The sequence below is a fragment of the Tubulanus polymorphus genome, chromosome 4 (genome assembly GCF_964204645.1).
Source record: "Tubulanus polymorphus chromosome 4, tnTubPoly1.2, whole genome shotgun sequence".
Lineage (NCBI taxonomy): Eukaryota > Metazoa > Nemertea > Palaeonemertea > Tubulaniformes > Tubulanidae > Tubulanus > Tubulanus polymorphus.
This window is the reverse complement of record NC_134028.1, coordinates 5,768,865-5,792,976: the sequence shown is the minus strand read 5'-3', so window position 1 is coordinate 5,792,976 and position 24,112 is coordinate 5,768,865. Positions and strand designations below refer to the sequence as shown.

Here is a 24,112-nt window from a genome sequence, read left to right as displayed (position 1 = left end):
ATTCAGACTGCGCTACAACTTACCAGAATTGTGTTGTTGTTCTGGTAAATAGTCTGATATTAGACTGTGTATGACAGCGGGTAGTTCAGTGTTATTGGTACCGGCAGCTAAAAGATAAATGATAAGCTTATTATAAGAGCTTTTCAGGTAAATAATACTTGGCCGAACATCTCTGAAAATCAGTCATCCGTAACCTTTAAAAGGTGAGACTGGCTGCCTCAGGAATATAAAACATGAAATTTTCCTAGACTAATGAGTCAGAAATTCAAGGAAAGCTGGAAGTCAGGTCACAAGGGAATTGTAAGAAAATTTCTTGTTAGAAGTGATCCATCAATCAAAGGTTAATTCGCTTAAAATCGTTTAAATGTTATCTCTATATCGCCTATTGCACGCTTAACACGAAACGTCAATTAACTGTCAATCAACGAGCTGTCAATCAAATATATCCAAAACGAGGCTGTGTCAAATGATTCAGAAAAAATCGACTCTTTACCTGCGTTTTTCTCATCCAATATCGCGTTACTGTCACCCGGATTCGCTTCACATGTTCTTCGTGTGTTTACGTTCGAACTTAACACTTGCCCGCCGACGTCGAAACTACCACTGTCCAGTCTGGGACGTTTATTTGGACCAGCCGCTGAATATTCGTCCAATTCCGCCATCTTTATATTTGACACACGCAATGCGCAGATTTTTCGCGCACAATTAGGAAACGTCAAAATCCATCAGGTTCGAATCCCATAATTCGCCGGAGTACTAGGCGAATTATTTTCATGTTCCCAAGTGAATAGACATATCATAGAAGTTCAATGGACAAATAGACAAAACCAAACAATCATTTTTTTTTCATTGAAAAAACATTCCGCTTCATGTTTTATTTCCTAATAACACAATCCATTCATTCAGATCCATTGTGTTCATGCATTAATATCAACTATTCATTTCTCATACAAAATTCATCTAGCACCGAAGAAAATGAAATATGGCATTTTTTACTGTAACAATTGATGAAAGAAGAGAAGCTTAGCTGATAGAAATGAGCTATGATAGAAATAAAATACATTACATTGAAACAACTGTTCTACGCACATTCTATTGATAAATAATGAGAATTATTGGAAGTTTCTCTGCGTAGAACAAACACATATTTTTCAGATCTGCAGGAATGTTGTGTACACAACAATGCCGTTAATGAGATGTTAAAAACAAAATGAGGAGAGAAACATTTTTTAACCGATTTTCCTCGATGATTGTCCCCGTTTTTTAAGTGCATAGATAACACACACACAGATACACACAAGCACAAATAATTTGAAAATTCTTCTGCAAGCATTCCTGGCAATTATTCAACACGCGTGCACTAAAAAACACCTTTGCCGGGTACATTGTTGATTCTATTAAGTGATTCAACTGTTTCACCGTAAAATATCACCTAAAAGGATCAACAGTGAATATTGGCCAGCTTATTGGCAAAATAACCTCTCTTAAGATATGGCAGATCTTCAAATCCAACAACAGCAAAAAACGCCATGAAATCTATACATTTTTTTTCAAAATTGAAGACATTTTAAAGATCATTTTTCATTATCGTATCAGCAGTTGAAATCAGCACACAGTATTAAGACATGGTCACAGAATGGACATTATTATTGGAATGTTTTTAAGTCAGGAAGGACAGTGTGATATTCAATTCCAGGTTTTATCTATGGACATAAATCGGAATAATTTCTAGTGGAATACATTTTATTGTAGCTATGAATTATAAGATAATTAAGCTCAAAAGCATACAGACAAACCCTGTAATATCATTTTTTTTTAATTCAATGTAAGGTAATGTTGTATCCATGTAGTATGTTATTCAATGAGAATAAAGGGTCATGTTGTTCTATTGTACTGGGTTGATTCATAATATCAGGATTTAACTGCATCCTGACTAATGTACAGAACTAGCGGATACCTACGCGGGTAGGTAGAGAAAAAGAATGAAAATATAAATTATAATTATAAACAAAATAGAGTAAATTTTTCCTACGTGCAGCTGTACTTATCTCGACAAGTAATGCAAATGGCAGTGAAAATTCGAAACACATAAAATGACAAAAACAATAGCAAAAATAAAAAGAAAAGAATAGTAACTCATTGTTTAGAGTCTGTGTACAGAACAGAACTTTGTCTAACCGCAAAAAAACCTGTACAAAAAGCAGATCTTTCAGCCCTGCAAAATGTATGTACATTTTAATCGAAAATAAACGCAGAAAACTACGGATATATCTCCACTTCAAAGGCAAACATGAGGTATTTATGCTTGCCGATATATTGTATCATGCTTGGGACTATCATGGATAAGATATGCTGCATATGCGTAAGCATTTGTTATATCATAAGATGGATATATCATAGATATTCTACTAACAGGGGGGCCAGATTCGGGAATAGTGGAATTTTTACATCATAATATTCTACTAAAACCCTAGTTTTTCACAGTTAAATTTTCGAAGTATCAATACATTTTACATCGAGTATTGTAAGAAATGCTGTCAAACAGCATTGGTTTTTAGAATGGTGAAACGGTGCTTAGTTGACAAGAAGGAAATCACTGGGTCTTATCAAATTGATCTCGAGATCCAAAACAATCAGCCTAAATGAAGAGAAACACAAAAGATACGTGCACGTATGCATTTGTGCATCTCCAAAGGCAAAAAAGAAAGAACATTATGCTGAAAATTCATCATCAAAATTTTCTGCAAACAAAGTTTCGTAAAATTTCGCACATTATTTTGTAATTTTTCGTATTTTTTTCGTAAATTTTGAAATTTCATTACCAAGAACTGTTCACATTTTTCACATCAGTCTCACGCCCATCCTCCTATACCATGTATATGATATATCCGTAGTAGACTGTGCTAAGAGAAGAACTGAATATACTATCAGTACCATGCAATATCCACAGGGCATAATTAACAGTGTTAACAGCAGGATTTATATACCATAGAAAATTAAATGAAATCAATCTATCAAACTTCGAATGAACTTTGCATTGTTTTAACTGTTGTTCTCCTCAGCAGAATTCGTCCGCAAACATTGTCTCCGCGGCGATATCAAAATTATTCAAATCTAAATCGATGTAACAGTAGCTATACTTCTAATATCTCGTCTTGTTCGGCAATACCGACCGAGTCAGTAAACGAGTCGTCATCGTCAGACGGAACCGAAATATGCCCCTGCATTATGTCGTGCACGAGTACCGAATTGTTTATGATTATGTTGCTACGTTGGAAATCTTGATCGTTCAAATCGACCGATAATTCGTCGAACCTAAAAAGACAAAGTTGAGAACTTACTATTAGTTAACCTCATTTTAAGTTGTTTTTCCCTGACTTGCCCTGCTTAAGGATTCAATCACTTAACGCAGCCAAATTACATAAAACATAGAGGAAGACTGTATGATACGTGCCATCAAACCACAGCTATCTCACAATAAATTTCCCAGATTTTTACCAAATTCCCCGACTTTTTTAAAGAAAATAAAATTCCCTGACTTGATTGCCAGGAAAGTGGCGAACCCGTTTTTGATACGTACCTATTTTTCAAATGTATTTTTTACAAAAATATTACATGGAATTATTTGAGATATCAATGCAAGGCACCGGAATCCTTTGCCTATGTTTTCTACGTTATTAAGTTAGGATGAGAAAAAGTTCCCAGCTTACCGGTCGTATGTATTATCTTGTCTCAATAATTGCTGCATTTTTTCATCGAGGCGAGTTTTGTAAGTTTTCACCGAGTATAAAATTCCCGAAATAACCATCATAACGCCTGCAATGAATATATATGACAAATACGATAGGACTCAACTGTGTCCACACGACTGTGGGTCGGAGTTTCGTTGACGAAAATTACAATAGGTGAAACTTACCCGACACGACAGCCAACCACTCTATGTGTGGCTGAGTAAAACAACCGACCGACAAAACTAAGTACAAAAATCCTTTCCTCCAGTCATCAATCCATAGTACATTTTTCCAAAATGAGATAAACTGAGGATTTTCATCTCTGAAAGTCAAAAACATAATTGCTCAATAAGTAAGTTATCAAATACCAGTATAGAAGCTCTTACATAACAGTCTTACTTAAAAGGAAGTCCTGAATTGTTGCTTAATACAGTCAACCCCCTACATATACCGCCCAAATCGGTGCAGAACGATTTTGGCGGTACATTTGGGGGTGTTTTACTATGAATTTGTATAGAGATGTACATTGAGAAAACCTGGGGGTAGGCGAGGGTGGCGGTATATGGGAGGGCGGTTTATCGGGGTTTGACTGTAATGAATTAATACGGCAATCTACTTAGCGAAAAAGATTAATTTGGTCCAGCATAATCAACTGTGTAGTCACTAGGATTATGATGGTAGGTAATCCTGATATGACTTTATTGTTTTGGAACTGATCGCAGCTAAAAGCAGTCCGACATATCATATTAAATACTGATTAAATGAGCTTCCAATGGTGAATTTTGTCACAAACAAATTTATCAAACTGTCTTAACAGGCATAGCCACAAAATTAATTCCATTGTTGTATGAAATGGATAGTCAAACACGCATGCATATTATTAGGGAGAGAAGAGGAGATAGAAATTGAAGGTTGTGTAGGCATAATAAATGCATAAACTTCTGTCTAATTCAGTTGAGGAAATAAAAACCATAATCAGAGAAATACTTTTAAGAGGATTTCAACCTTTCAACTCAAATGCTGTGCGCAATTTTCAAGAACCTTTTGAAAATGGCTCATAGTTTATGAGTTGCAATTTCAAAATTATCTCACATTTTTTTATTCTTCAATAAATGGATAGCCTGAAACCTACTCACCTCATACATAGAACTATACAAATATTAACAGCGAAAACTACTTCAAGGAATGACATCAAAATTGCAACTACTCTGCAAAAATATATACAACAAATATCAAACAAAAATTCGACAATATTTATGGATAAACGTGTATGTTCTACCGACTAAGGTGCCACCACAATAACATAGTCACACTCAGTAATTATTATCCATTCAATTAAATTGCTTAATAGTCATAGACTAGAGACAAGCAGTAAAAAAGACAAACTCCAACTACTCTAACAGTGGTCACACTTACAAAATATAAGCCCCTAGAGGATGACGGCGGGTCAAAATCTCACATCCTACGCCCCATAATCCTGGAGAGAAAAAAATCCATAGTATCTGTACAAAAATGCAGTTTTGTTTCGGTATTTAGTGCGACTGTCGACATGTCAAAAACACCGGTTGACACTGGTCTGGTCAACAACATACCTGTAGCAGTTAGAATTGACCAGGTCCGCGGCAACCACACGTAGTATTCCCATGTACAGCGACAAACCGCCCGATTATAAGCCATGTTTCATTATTTTTTTGACAGAAAACAACACCAAAACATCGTCAACGCGTGTTCTCCATCGTACGATTTCACAGTTTCCACCTGGCGGTGAAATACATAAACACGTCAGATTGGGTTCGAATCCCACAATATTTCAGCACTTCCATCCCACTTTTCTCTTTTCCTTATAACATAAAAACGAAATGAATATTGTCACAAATAAAATAGAAGTATAAAATAGATGTAAAACAAAAATAACCATTCCAACCTAAAGGGTTCTTTTGTTCTCTTAGTTTGTTACCTAATCGTAAGTGGTAAGCTTTATATAATCGGATGGGCTTATACCAACCAATACGTGATTTGTGAAAATATCAGAACGTGAAACTAAACCATATCCGGTTACTCACTACTTGTCCTTGTTCTCGATAAACTCAAAGAATTGTCAGAACGTGAAACTAAACCATAGACCGGTTACTCACTACTTGTCTTGTTCTCGATAAACTCAAAGAATTGTTCCTTTTTTCCTTGTTACTTAAAACCGAAACATTGTAACAAATAAAATCTTAGTTGAAAAAATAAATAATTTATTTACTTATCACTGGCTTTCATCAACAAAATTCACTTTTTAATGAAATTAGGTGTTTCTCTATACGGAAGTCTGATTGACTACAATCTCCTGATTATAAGACATTGCTTACAATCTCCTGATTATCAGGCATTGCTGTCTGATGGACCACGTTCTCCTGATTATCAGACATTGCTGTCTGATGGACCACGTTCTCCTGATTATCAGACATTGCTGTCTGATGGACCACATTCTCCTGATTATTAGACACTGATGTCTTATGGACCACATTCTCCTGATCCTCAGACACTAATGTTGGATGCACCACAGTCTCCTGATCCTTAGTCAATGAAATCGGATGGACCACATCGGATTGATCATTAGGCCTAGTCATTGATGTCAGATGGACCACAGTCTCCTTATCCTCAGAAACAGATGTCTGATGGACCACAGTCTCCAGATCCTCAGACACAAATGTGGGATGGACCACTGTCTCCAGATCCTCAGATACAGATGTCGGATGGAGCGAGGCCTCCATATTCTCAGGAACTGATGTCAGGTTTTCACTATCAGTTTGGTGCACAGGTTTTTCAGTTAGTATTTCCAGTTCTTCCGGTAATGCTCGTAAACGCAATTCCTTCTCGACTATCAAATCAACCACATCTTGTAGATCATCAGGAAAATAACTTACAGCATCGAGATACAGAACCTGAAAGGGAATTTTAAAAGATTGAATAATTTTTCAGCCTCACTCAGTGGGATAAGGCATGGTGCTGTTGCATTCACTATCAGTGCTGAGAGACAAGCAGGCACCAAAAGGCCATCCCGTCCTGAGGTTAAGTAAATAATCCAATAGGGTTAGTCTTGAGAAGCCAAGATCTGAACGACGTAAAGCAAGATGAAGAAATCCCACTACATAGGATCAATATAGGCTTACCTTCGCCCAGGGACAATTCTGCAAAGCTTTGTAGAATACACCTTTAGCTTCGTTGTTCTGTCCATGTTTCACCTGCCAATAGAAAAATACTTAACCTACATAAGGGAAGTTTTGGGAAACTATAGAATTCAGAGGGAAAAACTGCTTCAGTACAAACCTGAAACGCCATGTACATTCGCCACAGTAATAAGCAATATCGGCCAGTATTACTATCAGTCGCTCTTTGAAATAAAGCACCAATTCGATGAACTGTTCCTGTTCCTGGAAGAAGTAACCAAAGAAGTAGTCAAAGATTTATTGCATGTGTGTGGTCTGTGCTTAAAAGAGTAGGCCTATATCGGGCTTAAATGAAAACTTGGTTGTCTAATGGAAAATCTTCGAAAATCTAAGTTCAGCATCGGCAGAACTGATGGAAATTTCAAAAAACTGACAAAACTTTTTGACTTATCGGAGATAACTGAAAGTATTTCTGTAGTCCCGATCTACCATTGCATTGTCAATATAGCTGATACCTCACTTACCCATAGTAGCTTCAGATTCAGTGTCATGTAATCTTTGCAGTTCGGTATAGATTCTGTAAAACCAGTGAAACACGCTGCGACTGTGACGGGCGTGTTCATCGAAATATCGCCGTAAACCGCTGACCAGATGTCCCGAACAATCGATCGTTACGAGACACTGCAGCAACGTCGGATTGTCGGGAAACTCTTCGAGCGCCTGGCGAACACCAGTTCTCAATACGGACAGCGAGCAAACCGTCCATTTCATATGACATTGTAGCAAACGGATATAACGAATATATAAAGATTCCTGAGTTCGATGAAATATCGAGTTCGTGTCATCGTCGGCAATCTTCTCGGATTTCAACGCTTTCAAACGATCGAAACCAGACTCGAACGCGATCCGCAGGGCATGGACGCCGACGGTGAAGTATTGAAATAACGCGTAACAATAACTCAAATCGAGAACTATTTCAGCGCTTTGCTTGAAGTCATCGACAGTACGAGAATACATCGACGTCATTCTATCTTCGAAATTTTCGAAAGCTTTTTCTAGAGTTTGCGCGTAAGCCTTACGAGTTTTCAATATCGCCGGACCGACGCAGCGCTGCGAAACCGACGGATTGACAAAGTCGCAAGAACCGCTTAAACAAGCCGATAGATAAACTACTCGATCGCGTAGATCTTCACGTAGAGGTTCCTTCGTCATGAATTCTATCGGCTGTTTTAAGTAATCTCTACCGGAGAGACTGAATCGATTTAAACCGAGCAAACAATCGCAGTATATGCGGTAAATGTGACAGACAGATTTCTTATCGGCTTCTACCAGAGATTCAGACCATGTCGGACAATTCATGCTTATGGCTGTGTCGAAAACCTTCGTACTTTCGGTTACACTTCCAATGTACCATTCGAATTGAGCATAAAACGTCCATAAATCTAAATCATTTCTGTTTTCACTTAGAACCGATTTGATTAGCTTTTTCGTGTCTTTTCTCAATAATTTTAGATGTTTTTGATCGCCGGACCGGTCCCGTTGGCATCGACCTAAATACACTACATTGTATCGAAGTAGCATACGTGTTAAACAGTACTGATCGCAAGGGGCTAATGATGATTTCAATGCAAATTCGAACACATTTTTCATGAACTCGTGATTGAAAACGGGCTCGCTCATTGGAAAATCAGCCAAACGAATGTCTAAATTTCCACTATTGATTATATGATTCGGCTTTTCAAGCGTTCTTTCGAAATGTTGCAGAAAATTCTCACATTTCGACGAGGGAGAAGTCACTTCATTGCGATCGCTGAATCCTAATAGTTCCAGAAATGAGGACACGATATTTAAATGCAAAGTTTTCGGAAACGTTATAAGAAAGGCGGCGATATCGTCGAATAGCACTACACGGTCAGGATCTTCGCAATCGTCCTGTCCTTCGCCCAGTAATATATTAGGCCTCCACGGAAACCAGGCGTGATTTTCGCGAGCGGTTTCCACTTTCAACCACAGATTGGCCAGATCAACTCCACCGTGTTCGGCTATCTCATCCATGTCATCTTCCACTGAAAGTAGAGAAAAATATCAATTACAAATTTATGTCAGAAATCTCACGATCAAAACAAGGATTGTGTCCCACAGTCAAAATAAGTTTATTTTCAACCCTTTCAGTGCCAACTAATCAATACTGTTGTGGTGGAGAGTTTGAAAAATTAGAAAAGTTCAAATATTTTGAAAAGTTCCATCCCAGTGCGTTGTATAGTGTTTACACTGCAGTGCAGTGTGTCGTTATTAACAAACATTTCCCAACGTTGGAAAGGTGCCGCCATCATTCAATACAGATTAAATACAATTAGCTACCATATCAATACACTGCATCATCCGTAATGCGGTATACAAACGAAGTCTATCAATGATTTATACACCGTACTATGGTGTACATGCACTGAAGGGGTTAATTGCAGAGAGTTTAACCCACAACTGTGGACCTGAATCCAGCTACATATAACAATGTACAGTTTTCGATTTGCTCTTCTCGGTTTAAACCCAATCATGTCTTACTTGACGTGTTTACCGCAGAGCAGATCTTTAAACGCTTTACGAAACGAGCTGTTCTTCCAACAATAAATCATCGGATTCAATGACGAATTCGCGATGCCAAGAACCGTGCCGAACAAAGTCGCCCAATGGGCCGACTCCCTCTTGTCGTAGACGGCGACCAGATTCGAAACGGCGAACGTAATCCAACAGACGAGAAAACAGCCGAGAATCAGACCGAGCATTTTCGTCGTTTTGAATTCACGGTTCGAAAATGACATCGCGCGCGGTCGTTGTTGACTCATCAGCGAGAACGTGCGTCGCCGATACGCCTGAATCGGCTGCACGCGAATTTCTTGCAAGTGAATTCGATGGAAAATTCGCGCGTAAATCACAGAGATAATCGCCGCGCAAATCAGCACCAGCGTGAATAACAAGTATATAAATGCTAACGGGAGGACATCTTGCGAACGACATTCCAGTTCTTCTTCCAGTTCCCACTCATTCCAGTAGTATGGAATGACACCGAGCACTAGAGACCAGAACCAGATTAAGCCGACGATGATTTTGACCTTTTTCTTGGTCAACATCAGCACGTACTCGAGCGGGCGGGTCAACGCGACATACCTATCGACGGCGATCACGGTCAAAAACAGCAACGACGCCGAGAAAAATATCAAAATCGAAACGTACCGCGTCAGACAGAGATATTTATCCTCCGACCAGCGCGGCTTGAAGAAAAACACGACGTGATAAATCAACGTCAATCCGACGCAGAGATCGGCGACGGCGACATTCAAAATGAACACGTTCGTTTTTGTGCGTAGATTTTGGAATTTGATGATAGCGGCGATCGTGAGAGAATTTCCGAAAACGATCAGAAAGAACAGTACGATTAGCAGACTGGCCTGGATGATCTTTTTCGACGCATCGTCATTATTCACGGATTCTGATGTACGATTAGTCGAGTGATTTAGTGGCTCAGTATTTGCATCTTCACTTAGCGCCATTAAACAATTATGACCATTCGGAGGTTACCCAGTCTTGATAAGATCGATAATCCCAAGAATCGTAGCCAATCAGATCCACCAACAGGTTATGAAATTCAAACTTAGGCTGGATAATTAATTTGACAGAATTTCAGCTACTCTCAGATCCAATGAATCTATTACGAATTACGACGAAGATATTTTAAGCGAGCACAATTGAATACAATCTTCGTTCAGCTAGACATTTAGACCATTATGATTTAAAAAAAAATGTCACACAATTTTAACTGCGAATGACAACGTTACCCAATTAGATAAGTCTTATAGCATACAGAAAGATATACATAGACCATAAAGTCAACATTCAAGGTGATTTTTTTCTAGATAAGGGACACTTGAGTAACTACATTTATGAGAGTTTTAGTCAACAGCCAAACTCGCAGATAAAATGATGACGTCAAGGTGCGTTAAGTCATTATAGAAACCGATGCTGTTTGGTGATCATGGCTTGTTAAGTGTCAAACGCCTTTGAATAAACTACGTTACTTTTATATTGGAATTCCTATTTTGTCATGAAGTCAGGTCATGAAAAATTGCATTCGAAATCGATGTAGATAATAATAACCGAAAGCAAATATTCGTGACTGTACATTTGAAATGTGAAATGATTTGAACTGCGCACGTTAAAACATGATTATTCGGTTGCTATGTTTTTATCAATATAGGCCGGGAAATATATTCTGTAACCTTTAAAGTATGAATAGATCGAATGCCAAAGGTGTGAAGAATAAACTAAGAACTGTCAAGAAAATACCTGAACCAATTTGAAACCAGATAAGCATGACATGTATAATCAGGGTGGCCACTTATATTTGACTTGCTTTTCCCTTGACATTCCCCGACTATTCCCTGATATGCACGTTGGTTCCCCTGACTTGACCTGCTAAGAATCCAATGAATAAACACAGTCAACTACAAGAGACAATCTGTATGCCCAATATGGAATCTGTTTGATTTTACACGCGATCTAGTGATCTCAAAATTTCCCTGATTATTCCCTGAACTTTTTTGTCACAAAAACCTTCACATAATGCATCATATTTACCCGCAGAAGTCGTAGGGGCCGGAAACTGTTGTAGTTTATCAGCCATCCACGCCGACCAGCCGACTGCCCCATTCTCACCGATACGAGGAACGCAACTATCCCAGAAAACTTCAAATACAGCCGCGCGTTCTTCGGCGGTGGAGTTTCTCAGCGACGCCGGACACCGTAGGTTGAATTCGAGTATAGCTTGCATGATCGATACGGCTTTCTCAGACTGACCGGCCTGTTTCAACTTCCAACATAACTCAACCAAAATATCTGCAATTCAAATGATTGATACTTACGATAATAATAATAATTTATTATTATCACCATTTTTTCTCTTCATTTATAACAATCCTCATCATTTTTGTTTCTTGTCATAATCACGATCGCTATATTATTATACTATATAAGCGTTATTGTAAATTTCTTGATAGGAGTACATCCTCCTCCAGGTACAGCTCTTAGGGCTCGGGGTATCCTCATCAATTATGTAAATTTCAATAAATATGTAAATAATCATGACATTATTCGTATTTATATATGTGAGAAAATAAATTCAGTCATTCATACCTAAAATATGATTCTCTAGATTAACCGGTAACGTATGACTCCGCAGTTTGCCATCGTACAATTGAATTAACGTCGACAAACATTTCTGATACGTTTTCAACATCGTCGACAGAGAAAACGTCTGCATTCGCGATTGCGTAAATTTCAAGTATCTACGCCACATTTCAATGCTGTTCACGTGATGGAACAGCAAACGATCCCACTCTTTCGACAACTGTTCGTAATTCCAAACGTCGTCGCACAGTTCTAACCGCGCCAGCCGCAAATCGACGCTCCCCGGATTCGATTCGATCGCGCGATCGATAATTGCGACTTTCTTCTCGACGCGAATCGCCGACAAACGACGCCGCGAGTTTCGTTCGTCTTTCGTCGCGGCGGTCGTCATCGTTTTATAATTGTCGGCGTCGAGTTCGTCCTGAAATTCGACGAATTCTAACCACGTCGCGACGTCGCCGACGTTCAATCGTAAATGCTTGTTATATTCGGTAGTTTTTCGACGGATGAACTGATCGCGTGTTTCTTTTAAACCCTCGATGACACTGGTATCCACAGTAACCGCTTCAATCTCCTCTTCGGCATGCGGCTGCTTCAACGGTTTCCCCTGAATGTAAAGTTCAGTCCCTGCATCGTAAACTCCTAAAGGATTCATCGAAGCAGACGACTTTTCATCGACGGATGACTTCTCATTAATTTTCGTTTCAAGCGGTAAAAACAATTCCGCCACATCCTCCGCAGCGTCGCTACGCTCATGAAATTTGCCGCCCTTTTCACTTGCCATCCTAGTTTTATCCGCTGATAAATCGATTACATTTTCATCGCTTTTTAGACGACGCGCGACTTCGTCGGCGAAAAATCGCGGCGCTTCGAGTCGTCGCGCGCGTCGTTTTTTCGAGTAATCGAATAGCTGATCGAGTGCGCCGCCGTATCCTAGGATGCCGTAGCGGAATTTTCGATAACGCGCGATATGATGTTTGTAAAGTTCCCCGTACGTTAGATTCAATCGGTCCGGTTTACGATCGATTCGATAAGCGTGTTCCACGATCAATCCGTGCATGTCTTCGATGAAAACTTTTCCGCTCGTCGAAGGAAGTTCTTTCAGTTTTTCGTCATTGTGCGCGTTCGCATTTTTCGACGATTCACGACTGGAATATTTGAAAACGCCATAAAATAAAACAGGGTTCGTGATCAGTTATTCCTGGATATGAGGAATTATCAAGGAGAAAATTTCAAATTTCGAGGAATTGTCTGCATCATTTTCATATTCCAATTACAGTAGACTCCTCCTAAATCGGTAATGTTTATCTCGGTAAACCATTAATTCAGCGGTTTTGTAGGCAAAAACCTTGGTCCCAATTGTACTGATTTAGGCATAGTTTACTGTCCAACTAAATAACATTTCTAGTTACGGTACGATTTCTCAAAATTGAAGGAGTATTAAAGGATTAATTTCGGGCATTTTTCAGATATTCGAACTTACCGAATATCACGGTCGGTCTTGTCATTCTTCTTCTCTTTCTTTTTATGCTTTTTATGTTTGTGCTTTTTATGTTTTTGCTTTGACCTGCGTTTACGGTAATCATCGCTGTCGTCATCAGAAGAATTTCGTCGTTTCAAGGATTTTCCTGCTAGTTTGAAAAAAAGAACAGGGTGACCACTTTTATTTGACTCGCTTTTTCTCTGACTTTTCCCCGACTGATCTGAGTCCAATCAATTAATACAATCAAATACGAAAGATATAGAAGGAAACGGAAGTTTTCCCTACTGACATTTCCCTGATTTCCAGGTAAGTGGCTCCCCTGAAGAACAATAGGCCAATTCGTTCAAAGACCCAGGACCTGATTCCCCAAAGTCCCCATACTCCGTTCAACCACCTGCATGATCTTTTATTTACCTTCGCTCTCCTCATCACTGATTTCAACGATTTCATTTTTATCCAATGAACTGCTTCGATCAGCCTGTGACAGTTTATGCAATACCGCAACATGTTCTGATTTGAAGCTTGAATTTTCAAGCCAATCTAATTTTGAATCTAAAATGCCAAAAAGCAAGGTTTAATTACCAATCGCGATATCAAACAAGTCTCAATTTCCTCAAGAACTCATCAAATCACTGAAAAATATTCATACGATCTACCTGCTTTATGCAAATTATCAGCTTTCTCTGCGTCATTCGTTTCTTGATCAGCATAAACTGGGAAGAGACAGTTATTAGAAGTGCTGGCAGGTTTTGGGCCATCCTGTTCGTATCCCACGCATGGGAAAATAGGGGCTGTGTTGCCATTATTGCTGTCCATCATTGCCCCGTAGTAAGTTGGTAAATAGCTATAATAAAATAGGTATGATAGTAAACTAATATCAAATTGACACCAAAAAATGGGAAAGTCTGGAATGCTAATGACATGTAGATGACAGATGCCCTGACATAGCCAACCCGCCCAATGATTCAATTTTGCATAATCAAGAACACATAGAATCAAACAGATGCACCTTCATTTGGAGTGATACATGCAAGGACAATCGCCCGGTCTAACTGCTGTTTGGGTCACCTATCCACTTGGTGGCGCTAGTGTTATTAAAGAATAGTGTTATGGTAAGGTTAGGTACATAACAATTAGGGACACCTACACAGCAGTCATACCAATCACCCAAAATGGTGCCAAATGAGAAATATTGTCCGTCTCTATGGACATGTGGTATGTAAGTCAAGAAAAATAAATGAACGTGCATGCAGACATTTACTGTTTTGCGAATAAAATTCCTAATATTGTTTTAGAAAAATCGAGAAATTAATTTCACCCGTCGATTTTTTAGGGTTAGTCATGTACACCATTTTGGCCGACTCTATTATCACGTCCGGATTGATATCCGGATAATCCGGAGATTCCGGTGAAATAGAGTACAATCGGAGAACGACTGTGCTATCACTTAATAGACTGGTTGCTGAGCCTAGACTGGTTGCCTGTTAATGCTATGCTGAACGTGTATCTTCTTAACCGCACGGCTCCACTCCGCAACTAAACCACCTCGCCAGAATGGAGAGTCCGGAGATATCCGGATGATCACGTGATCGATAAAAGAGTGAAATTGGAGACATCCGGACGCGTCCGGATGGATAATAGAGCCGGCCATTTGGGACAGATCGCCCAAAAATAAATTTAATTTAAATTTGATTGGTTGTGAAAACCGACAAAACCCGGTAAATTAAAACGACAAATCAATTTCAACCGAAAGTAAAATCTCCTTACCTGGCTTTAACTCACTTCGTTCATTTGTTATGCATCAATTTTATTGCTTTGAGTGATATGTCATGCATAAAAAACGTATTTATTGCGAAACATATTTCCAAAACTCGCAACTTGTCATAAGCTCCACAGTGATGACCTTAACCGATTCTTCAGATTAGAGGGCAGCACCGTCTGGTGCACAGTATGGCCAGGCCTCGGGCCGGTATTGAAAGCAATCTCTGTTAATATGATATATTATAGTTCTCTTATCTCTCTCTCATATTTGTAACATCGTATCGACAAAAGATTTCAGAATTTAAAAATTTGAAATTTTTAGGTAACACCGAGCATTTTTTACTACCTACACAGCTCCACTCTGACCCGGGATTTTTGAACTCCCGTACTGCCTGACTGGACAGTGAAAATACACAGTAGTCACGGTGCATTGACGACGCGACACGTTCTTTACCTTGAGTCGCAATTTTCATCTTTTTAATCTTTCCACTAGTTGTATACCCGACGCTGGAGACTGTGTGGTCTTTTATTATTTGAAATTCATTAGTGAGAAATTGATTAGGAAGCGAGGCAAATTCCATTAGACTTATTTTATACAAGTGTCAAATTATATGAATAACATAGACATTTAGGCTATATTAGTTTATTTGACCCAGGCTTTTCGTTTCCAGGCTTTCTTCAGAATCTGGGTCAGTTGCGCAGTCATTAGTTGGTCTAAATACCATACTTATAGGCCTATAGGCCTACTGCCACACTGGTCTGACTTTTAGACGTGTTGCATGATATAGTCGTTTCGAAGTCACGACTGTGCAACCAGCACCAGGGCCACTACCTGTAGTCATCTTATTCGGGAATCGAATGAATTAACGTTAGTAAAACGTGTATCATCTGGCAACCCTTTTGACAATCCTTTTATCATCACCGGTATTTAACAGTTTTAGGAAGAATCATAAGATGGCTTGGAACGACAATAATCAGTTTCGCCAAAGTGACTTCGACTTCGGTTCGGCCCACTACCAACAGACATCAGCTATTCCAAACTACAGCACTGGTATTACTTCTATCAAAGATCTCGTACCTGGGATTTCAAATACGGTATCAAGAGCAGTTTTCGAGAGATAATTTATCAACCAATATGAGAAGTCGTTGTTCGATCACCCACCCCAGGTTCTAATTTTCTTTCATTTCCAGGTTATTGTTGGTGTCGTTTTGGCTAAAGAACAACCAAAGGCTATTCCTAGTAAAAAAGGTCGAGAACAGTGTGCGGTCGATAAGAAAACCAATCGAGAAGATCATCTCATGATTTTTAATCGAAATTGATCTCGAAATCATAGTTGATCCTGGCATGTATAAATATGCACGTTTTATTTCAATTTTTCTGCTTTTTAGTGCCGGGAAGTGAACTTCATTTATTGAGTTTTACCATCAGAGATTCGCCGGATGATTCTATAAACGCAACCTGCTGGGGAGGCTACGAACGTATCCGAAGTCTAGCCGAACTATTTCACATCAATGATATAGGTAAACACTGTCGTAGGCCTTCACACTGTCACTGGTCTCTTGATCATTATTCTTGAAAGTTTGATTATGCTGGTCAAAATATCATTTCGTTTCTCTAAGAGTTCGTCATAACTGTTGCACCGTATGAAGAAACGACGTCTTGAAATACATGTTGACATTTTGTAATGTAATGCCGTAGTTGTTTCATTAGAACCGAATGGATTGTTGGACCCCCTGCAGGGATCAATGTCCCGGTTGATATCGTTTGAAAACATAAAGTTTCCAGCCGTTGAAATAATCGGCAAAAATATATTTCAAGGTTATTCTAAAGCTGGCCCATATAGATATTGTAATTTATACGTTTTGCGTTCGTCATCATTTCATTGCAGTTGAAATCGGAAACCCACAAGTGCAAAGTAAACCTAGTGACGGTAGAGATGAAAAATTTCGACCAACCACTCATAGGTACGTACATGTTTATAGTACACACAATCCAATCCGGAGAGCTGTCATTTATTTGAAGTGTTCGGCACATCTGCTGTATGATGCACCGTACACCAACAGAATGAATTTAAATGAATTTATTTTTGATGAGATGTTCGCGGTGCACGTGGTGCATTATACTTTTTACAAATAATTTACCTACAATTTAGGCATATTCATATTCCATATTTCATGTTCCTCTCAACTGACAAGAACGATGCCTAGATATTCATTTAAGTAATCAATTAATATGAATGTATGTATATATGCTGTGTATATTTGTCATTGAATTTGACGATGAACCATCGTATGCAAATTAATATCATATGCATACTATCATATGCAAATTACACATCAGTATGTTTACCAAATATACGTAAAAACACATTAAAAAATAAATATGGCAGCTGCCGATGACTTTTTTTGCGTGAATTAAAACGAAGATCTTTTGTCGAATTTTTTAGTTTGTCGTAGTTACATATCACCATCTATCTTTTTTCCCAGTTGTTTCTGTTTGAACATTAGCGAGCATCATTCCACGTTGAAATTGTACGCCGGTGTCGATCTGAATCCGTACACGCAGTTACTGCACGTTCCGATCAGACCGGGCAGCGATTATCAGACGTTAGGCGATGTCCTAGCTAACGGGCAGGTGATGATTGCCGGTGGAGCTGGTGACCTGGTGAACATACTAGCCGCTGTGCGTAACGTAAGTATCGTAAGATTACTTACTGACAGACAAAAAACACCGGCACGGAAAAAGCACTCGGCAATCGGTATGTTCCTTCACATAGTGTCCCAAATCAGGGTGGTGCCACTGGCCTGGAAAACTCAGGGAACCAGGAAAATCTAGAAAAAATCAGGGAAAACTCAAGGAATTTGACAAATTTTACCAAAAACCTGGAAAACTTAGGGTATTAAGATAATACCATTGGCCACGTTTTTCTTGTACGTGATTTAATGATAAGTGAATGAATCGTAACATTTTAAACCTAGAAATATCCATGATTCGTTCAGGGAGTTTTGTGTAATCACGTGGAAAGTGGCCACCCTGAAAAATGTTACCAATTCATGCTACAACGTGTGAAATACCGATGCCTCCTCTAAAATCAAATCTATGAAAACCGTGAAAGCGATGCATCCTGTATTTCCGACCGCTAATAATAGCGAATGTGTTGTTAGGTCGGTGACGCTAAGGAGGTGAACTGCAAGAATGGGCGAGTGGTGAAAAAATGTGAAGTGCAATTAATGGACGAAACTTGTGCTAGTGCGTCACTTACGCTGTAAGTTAAATCTTGGAGTAATCAGACTGATTCAGTCTGATCACTCCAAGGTTAAATCTATTTGATGAGCTTCGCTGGGAAAGATGTTAACAGAAAGTTCTAGTGTCGTCGTTGTCCGGATCGTATATATTGTAATGTTTAGATTGGCTTTAAATCAATTTGATCACCTGTTATAGCAATCAGAATCATTTTCCCATGTCGTAGATATTACTAGTGAAAACGTGTATCGTTTTAGCTGGGATAACGAATTGTCTAATATGGCTCAAACGTGGATACCGAAAGAACATGGTAAGGACGTTGGGGGGAAATTCCAAGTTCAAGTTCGTTACCCTTTATATACACATATATATATATATATATATATATATATATATATATATATATATATATATATATATATATATATGCATATAAGCATTTGTGTAAGGATATATCTAAGCGTAATTCAATCCCGCATTTTTTTGGGCATGTTTGATAAAAACTGCTCGAAAGCTCGGAACACATGTGACCTGTACAAGTTGTCTGTATAAACATGGCAACAGTGATTTCGTACACAGCAATATAATTTCTGACATTTTCATATATATATATATATGTGTTATTTTCAGTGCTGTTTCTGGTAGATATTAAAGCGTCGTTTGACAGCTACAGAAAGAAAGTCGCATTGTCAACTTGCAGCAAATCAGTGATCATCACTAACCCTGGTAATAATTGTACATTCAACGATACCCACAAATACAGTATATATAATGAATATTTCTTTTGTGCAAGTCCTTTCGCAAAGGGGTTTGGTGGCTTTATAGCCCATTCTCAAATTATCCAAATTCTTACTGTTCCCTGGTGTTAGATAAATGGATTTAGCCAATAGAAATGAACTTTGGAATTTACAAAGTTTCTTTTTTTAGACACCCAAGAGGCGTACAACTTGTATCAGTTCGCTCAGTCTGTTGAAATATCGACTGACCCAGCTCAGATTGGATGCAACAACTTTATGGCCGAAGATTCCGTCGATCGTAAGTGTACAGACTATTCATTGGAAGACTTAGGTTTGATGATATGATTTACAAATCTAATAGATTGATTGGCTTTTCGTCAGGCAAGTACATCGGTTTTATCGCAATTATCGCGGCAGAAAAGTATTGTTTTACAAAAGCATTCGGTCGTATTCTCGAAGAATGGTCGACGTCGGGAGACCCTGATTAATTAAAATTCCAGTTTGGAATACCAAAACTGACTGAGCGTGTTTATTTTCATGACTTAAACTACAGGACAGACGGTAGGATGACAATTATACAGATAGTACTGAGACAACACTTAATCAGCATGGGTAACAAGACAAACTGTCTCCACCAAACAGGGTTGAATCACACGCAGATATTTAACTATAAATACATCATAAATCATTTACAGAGAACAGAGTGAACACAATAACTATCAATAAAACATTTATGAGATATACATATAGCTCGGCTATAGATGTTTGATTAGGTGCTCCACCGGCAGGAACGTAACATGTGTGTATGTATCTTTATGATATTCCAATACGCGACGACTTGGTTCTCGCTATTGGTGTTCAGCACGAAAAAAAATAAAAGTTCCACTTCAGACAATTGGTTGTGCAATAGATTAAATACACATTTCTATTGTGTGGTCCCATTAGTTGTTCATAAGTAAAGATCTCACAGCTGTAAGACTGGGCTCCAAGTTACAGGTAGATTGACAAGGTTATTGACTATAGCGTATCTGTTATTGAATTTGCAGTATCCAGTATCAAAGACGTCTACAACGTTCAACAGTTGAAACAGATTTTTATCAAACCCGAGTTTTCTGCTACTGGTTACACGTATGGTATCATCTACGGATATCTATCTAAGTTTGATTTGGACGCGACTGATAGCGCCTGTGTCTTTGCTAGGTGGTAAGTGTCGGGAGCCACACATGAACTGGCAAGCAGGTGTGTCCAGCCAGTCCGCATCCCCCAACCTGTCGCATAGAGTGGCGATTAAAACAGGGTGGCCGCTGACCTGGAACACCTGGAAAACTCGGGGAATCAAAATCAAAAAATCTAGAAAAAATCAGGGAAACTAAGGCTAAACAAAAATGATACCTTGTTTTTCCGCAGCGGCCGGGTCATTTTTGTAAAATATGATAAAATTTGTAAACAGTTCATTTCTATAGCGGCCGGGTCTGTTATGGTAAAATTGATCACGATTTTTAAAAAAGTAATGTATAGGGTAGATAGGCGGCTGGCCGGGTCAACATTTAAGCTTAGCGGAGCGGAGAAACAAGGTATCAATTTTTTTTAGCCTAACGAATGCTATTATCATCGCATTTTTTATTAATATGCGATTCGTGAAAAATGAATATGAATTTTTTTTATGAATCAGGGAATATTTTTGTGTAATTACGTGGGAAAATCAGGGAAAACTGTTGGAATATGTAAATGGGGAAAGTGGCCACACTGAAAAACCTGATTTTTTTTGGCTTCAGAATTGCATCCTCTTACACCGAAATTTCAAATGCTTGTTTTTAGCGGCAGCTGTAATCGAGTGATGGATATCTACGAGCGCGTTTGCGAGAATATCGACTGCCCGAATTTCAGCGCGATTTCTCACGGTGACCAGTGTCCGGTACCGACGCGACTGTATTATAGCATTTACGCGAACATCAGCGACTTGACCGGAACACTGACTGGCTGTCTGCTACAAGCTTCAGTCGCTGAAAAAGCCATCGGATTCCCCGTAAGTCCAACTAGCATCCGAACGTATCAAGATATAATCAGAGTCGCTATCGATCGGATCGTTTTTCTCAATTGTCTTGGCTCATTTCGCCTGAAGAGCTATTTCATTATTTCATGACGATGCCCCTCTTTCGCAGAGTGACAAGAACAAGAAAATTAAATTGAAAGTTTATTGACGCTTTGAAAAATAACACATACACGTATATTGCTTAATATTGTCGACACTAAATAATATAATGTAAGCTATATAATAATAAGGATCAATGAAATTATTCTGGATTTGAATGCATCATCCAGTCTAGCCCCAATATTGATTACGTAGTACACATCCTCTCAAGAGTACTTATTGAAATTGATAAAATAGGAGTTATGAGATATATCTATTTACGCCAAAATTCAAAATTGTAATTGTTATTTTGATGACGTAGTGCACATGGAGTCACACAGAACCCCTTAAATAACGCATACCAGGTATCAATGTATAAAAACATTAACGGTTTTTACGGCGTCAAAAATGCACACATTGCTAAGTATTTCCCTTATAACAGTAGCAGCATTATTTCGGCCTGACGTTGAACAGTAGAAATCACCAAAATCGTAGCATTCGGTGCGAAATGAATAAATAAATTTTCGTGTCTACCTGATATTCTATTCCCATGGATCATTATTCTCGAATGGTCGGTTCAAATTACTAATCGATCTCTATTGTAGCCGGAACAATTCATACAAGCGCCCGTGTCGATGAAAACACACATCAAGTGGAAATATCTTTTAGAAAAATGCAAAATCTACGTCAAGGTAAAAAATAGTTACCGATAATAACAACTCATTATTTACAAAACGCCTAACGTTAAAACAGTTTCAAAGCTCTTTAAAAATATTCATTTGTTTTTTTAAACAGTGGCTTTTTGTTTAAAACTCTTCGAATAAAATGTTTTTAAGCGCGTTTAAAGGACTCCACTGACGGTCGGTTACGAATGTGTATTAGCAAACCGCAAAGTAGGTGCCGAGACAGAAAAAGTGCGTGAACCATAGAACTCTGTTCGACAAAGTGGTTAAATTAGACGAATTTCAGATGATTGTCTTGTAACTCTTGCCTCCAGTGTATTCAGTTAGACAGGCAGTGCCTGGTTATGAGCATATCATAAATAAGACACTTGATCCTTTGGTGGACAGAGAAAAAAGAGACTGTACAGAATTGGGGTAACGTGAACAAGATGTGGCCTTGTAAATAGGGACACCTATGTTGCCCGATACCCGTGTTGCCCCACGAACCTGCTGAAATCTATCCGAAAGGTATACGATTCAAATCACTTGAGTGCATGTCAACCTAGTGACCCAAAAGTATTTTGAGTGCCTCTCTACCCCAATACCGTCGATGGTATCAAATGCAGATGACACGTCCGACATTACAAATTGAACTTCCTTGTGATGATCAAGGGCATTAAGTATCATTGTAGACTCTCAACATACATTGTAGTTCTGTCTATAGGCAGACTAAAACCGAGATTAAAGTTCATTCGTTGACACGCGACCCTGTCATTGCTGAAGTGCAATCTTCTCAACTAAAAAAGGATATTAAACACTGGCCGATAATTGGCCAAAACATTACTGTCTAAACCAGGTTTCTTGAGTAATGGATTAATTATAGCTTGGTTACCCAACGATGTTGGTGATAGCCGGATCTGGTTCTCTTAGTTAAAACTAAGTCAAGGATGTGACCTTTTTCGTGAGTTGCAGCGTTGACCACTGAGACCCACTCTATTAATGACATTTAGGAACTATTTTGTCCCCGAGCACAGCTGGGTTTTCTCATCAAATAGGACCATAGGTTAATCATCAAATTGGGGGGTTCCAACCCCTATAGAGGATATACTATAGATAAGTTTTATATATACGTTTTACCTTCGATAATTCTATTCCAGTTTTTTTCTCCTTTCAAAGGTTTTTCTGCCATCGTTCGACCGACCAAAACCGTCGATAAGAATATTGTCGATGTCACTGGTGAATCTACAAGAGTCGCTTCGATTCATGAGATTATAGATACATACGGCTCCGTTGTTTGCGACCCTGCAGACACCTGTCGGGTTTCATATCCCTAAAAGAAAATTCACCGTCTGAAATCCACGGGAACAATCTTTGAATTGTTTAAAAAGGATGATAATTTCTGTATCAATATTTTCCCAATGTCAATATTGTGTTGATTATTTTGATAGTTTTACATCCGGGTTGTGCATTAGTGCAAATTACATGTGATTTCGATAGAGATCACTTGTGTTTGTATTTTTTTCATATTTTGCAATATTTAGTTGAGATATTTTTGAGAAAAAAAAATCGTTTCACTTGTTTGCCTGATTCTCTTTGCTGTTTGTGTTCTACCGACTCTAGTCCGCAGTTTCCGTGTCAGAAAACCAATTAGGTGAAGTCTGCATCTCGGCTATCAATGAACATTTTGGTCAATAAAACATGATTTAATTGCCCGCCTTAAGCTCAATTTTCCGCAGAAACAAAATTGCCTAAGCACACTTATCATATCAAAACGTATGTTTGGATGTGTGCTGTCTTCTTATTTCTCCAAAATCAGGTTCAGGTACCGCCGGTCCTTACGGTGATTTTAGCCGAACGTTTCGCCGTTTACTCGAGTAGGTGAGAAAATAGCTTTTCGCTGATTAATAAATAATGGGTCTAGATATTCCTCGCCCCTAATCTCGTCTATGCCGTTAGTTTGACTAACTGTACAATTTAGACAATATGGATGACAAAAATAGAACAATTAATATCTATACAAAGTAACA

General features: G+C 38.7%; 3 protein-coding genes across 5 annotated transcripts; 1 reads left to right on the top strand and 2 right to left on the bottom strand.

The window, feature by feature from the left end:
* Positions 1-866: 866 nt before the first annotated feature.
* LOC141904731 (transmembrane protein 72-like) lies at positions 867-6,044 on the bottom strand. The gene is made up of 7 exons (XM_074793376.1): positions 5,980-6,044; positions 5,324-5,571; positions 5,148-5,208; positions 4,868-4,939; positions 3,917-4,053; positions 3,711-3,816; positions 867-3,315 (listed from the first exon to the last, which is right to left on the bottom strand). The coding sequence occupies exons 2-7, from the start codon at positions 5,406-5,408 to the stop codon at positions 3,135-3,137; spliced, it is 642 nt and encodes a 213-aa protein (XP_074649477.1). The 5' UTR covers positions 5,409-5,571; positions 5,980-6,044; the 3' UTR covers positions 867-3,134.
* On the bottom strand, positions 5,951-23,456 carry LOC141904730 (nuclear exosome regulator NRDE2-like). 3 transcript variants are annotated; one of them, XM_074793373.1, is made up of 10 exons: positions 23,223-23,456; positions 14,207-14,394; positions 13,965-14,102; positions 13,551-13,698; positions 12,074-13,215; positions 11,519-11,776; positions 7,411-8,952; positions 7,047-7,150; positions 6,890-6,961; positions 5,951-6,661 (listed from the first exon to the last, which is right to left on the bottom strand). In XM_074793373.1, the coding sequence occupies exons 2-10, from the start codon at positions 14,367-14,369 to the stop codon at positions 6,068-6,070; spliced, it is 4,161 nt and encodes a 1,386-aa protein (XP_074649474.1). In that variant the 5' UTR covers positions 14,370-14,394; positions 23,223-23,456; the 3' UTR covers positions 5,951-6,067. The 3 variants fall into 3 exon arrangements, with proteins under 3 accessions (XP_074649474.1, XP_074649473.1, XP_074649475.1); XM_074793372.1 differs by lacking the exon at positions 23,223-23,456 and adding an exon at positions 15,318-15,894; XM_074793374.1 differs by lacking the exon at positions 23,223-23,456 and having other exon boundaries at positions 13,551-13,695; positions 14,207-15,894.
* Positions 15,714-23,360, top strand: LOC141903447 (meiosis-specific with OB domain-containing protein-like). Its single transcript, XM_074791565.1, has 14 exons — positions 15,714-15,736; positions 16,247-16,406; positions 16,503-16,560; positions 16,701-16,832; positions 17,201-17,276; positions 17,799-18,003; positions 18,477-18,577; positions 18,813-18,865; positions 19,186-19,281; positions 19,483-19,590; positions 20,339-20,495; positions 21,111-21,318; positions 22,029-22,115; positions 23,262-23,360. The coding sequence occupies exons 2-14, from the start codon at positions 16,266-16,268 to the stop codon at positions 23,358-23,360; spliced, it is 1,521 nt and encodes a 506-aa protein (XP_074647666.1). The 5' UTR covers positions 15,714-15,736; positions 16,247-16,265.
* Positions 23,457-24,112: the final 656 nt, after the last annotated feature.

Bases quoted from the DNA above. Each gene is read 5' to 3' on its own strand.
- LOC141904731 (XM_074793376.1), bottom strand. From the start codon at position 5,408: ATGGCTTATAATCGGGCGGTTTGTCGCTGTACATGGGAATACTACGTG. The intron at 5,209-5,323 runs GTATGTTGTTGA...TTTTCTCTCCAG, and splicing joins GTCAATTCTAACTGCTACAG to GATTATGGGGCGTAGGATGT. The intron at 4,940-5,147 runs GTAAGTGTGACC...ATATTTTTGCAG, and splicing joins CCTCTAGGGGCTTATATTTT to AGTAGTTGCAATTTTGATGT.
- LOC141904730 (XM_074793373.1), bottom strand. From the start codon at position 14,369: ATGATGGACAGCAATAATGGCAACACAGCCCCTATTTTCCCATGCGTG. The intron at 13,216-13,550 runs GTAAGTTCGAAT...CAAATATTCCAG, and splicing joins AAGACCGACCGTGATATTCG to TCGTGAATCGTCGAAAAATG. The intron at 6,662-6,889 runs GTAAGCCTATAT...ATTCCCTTTCAG, and splicing joins AGAATTGTCCCTGGGCGAAG to GTTCTGTATCTCGATGCTGT.
- LOC141903447 (XM_074791565.1), top strand. From the start codon at position 16,266: ATGGCTTGGAACGACAATAATCAGTTTCGCCAAAGTGACTTCGACTTC. The intron at 16,407-16,502 runs GTATCAAGAGCA...TTTCATTTCCAG, and splicing joins TACCTGGGATTTCAAATACG to GTTATTGTTGGTGTCGTTTT. The intron at 22,116-23,261 runs GTAAAAAATAGT...CTCCTTTCAAAG, and splicing joins AATGCAAAATCTACGTCAAG to GTTTTTCTGCCATCGTTCGA.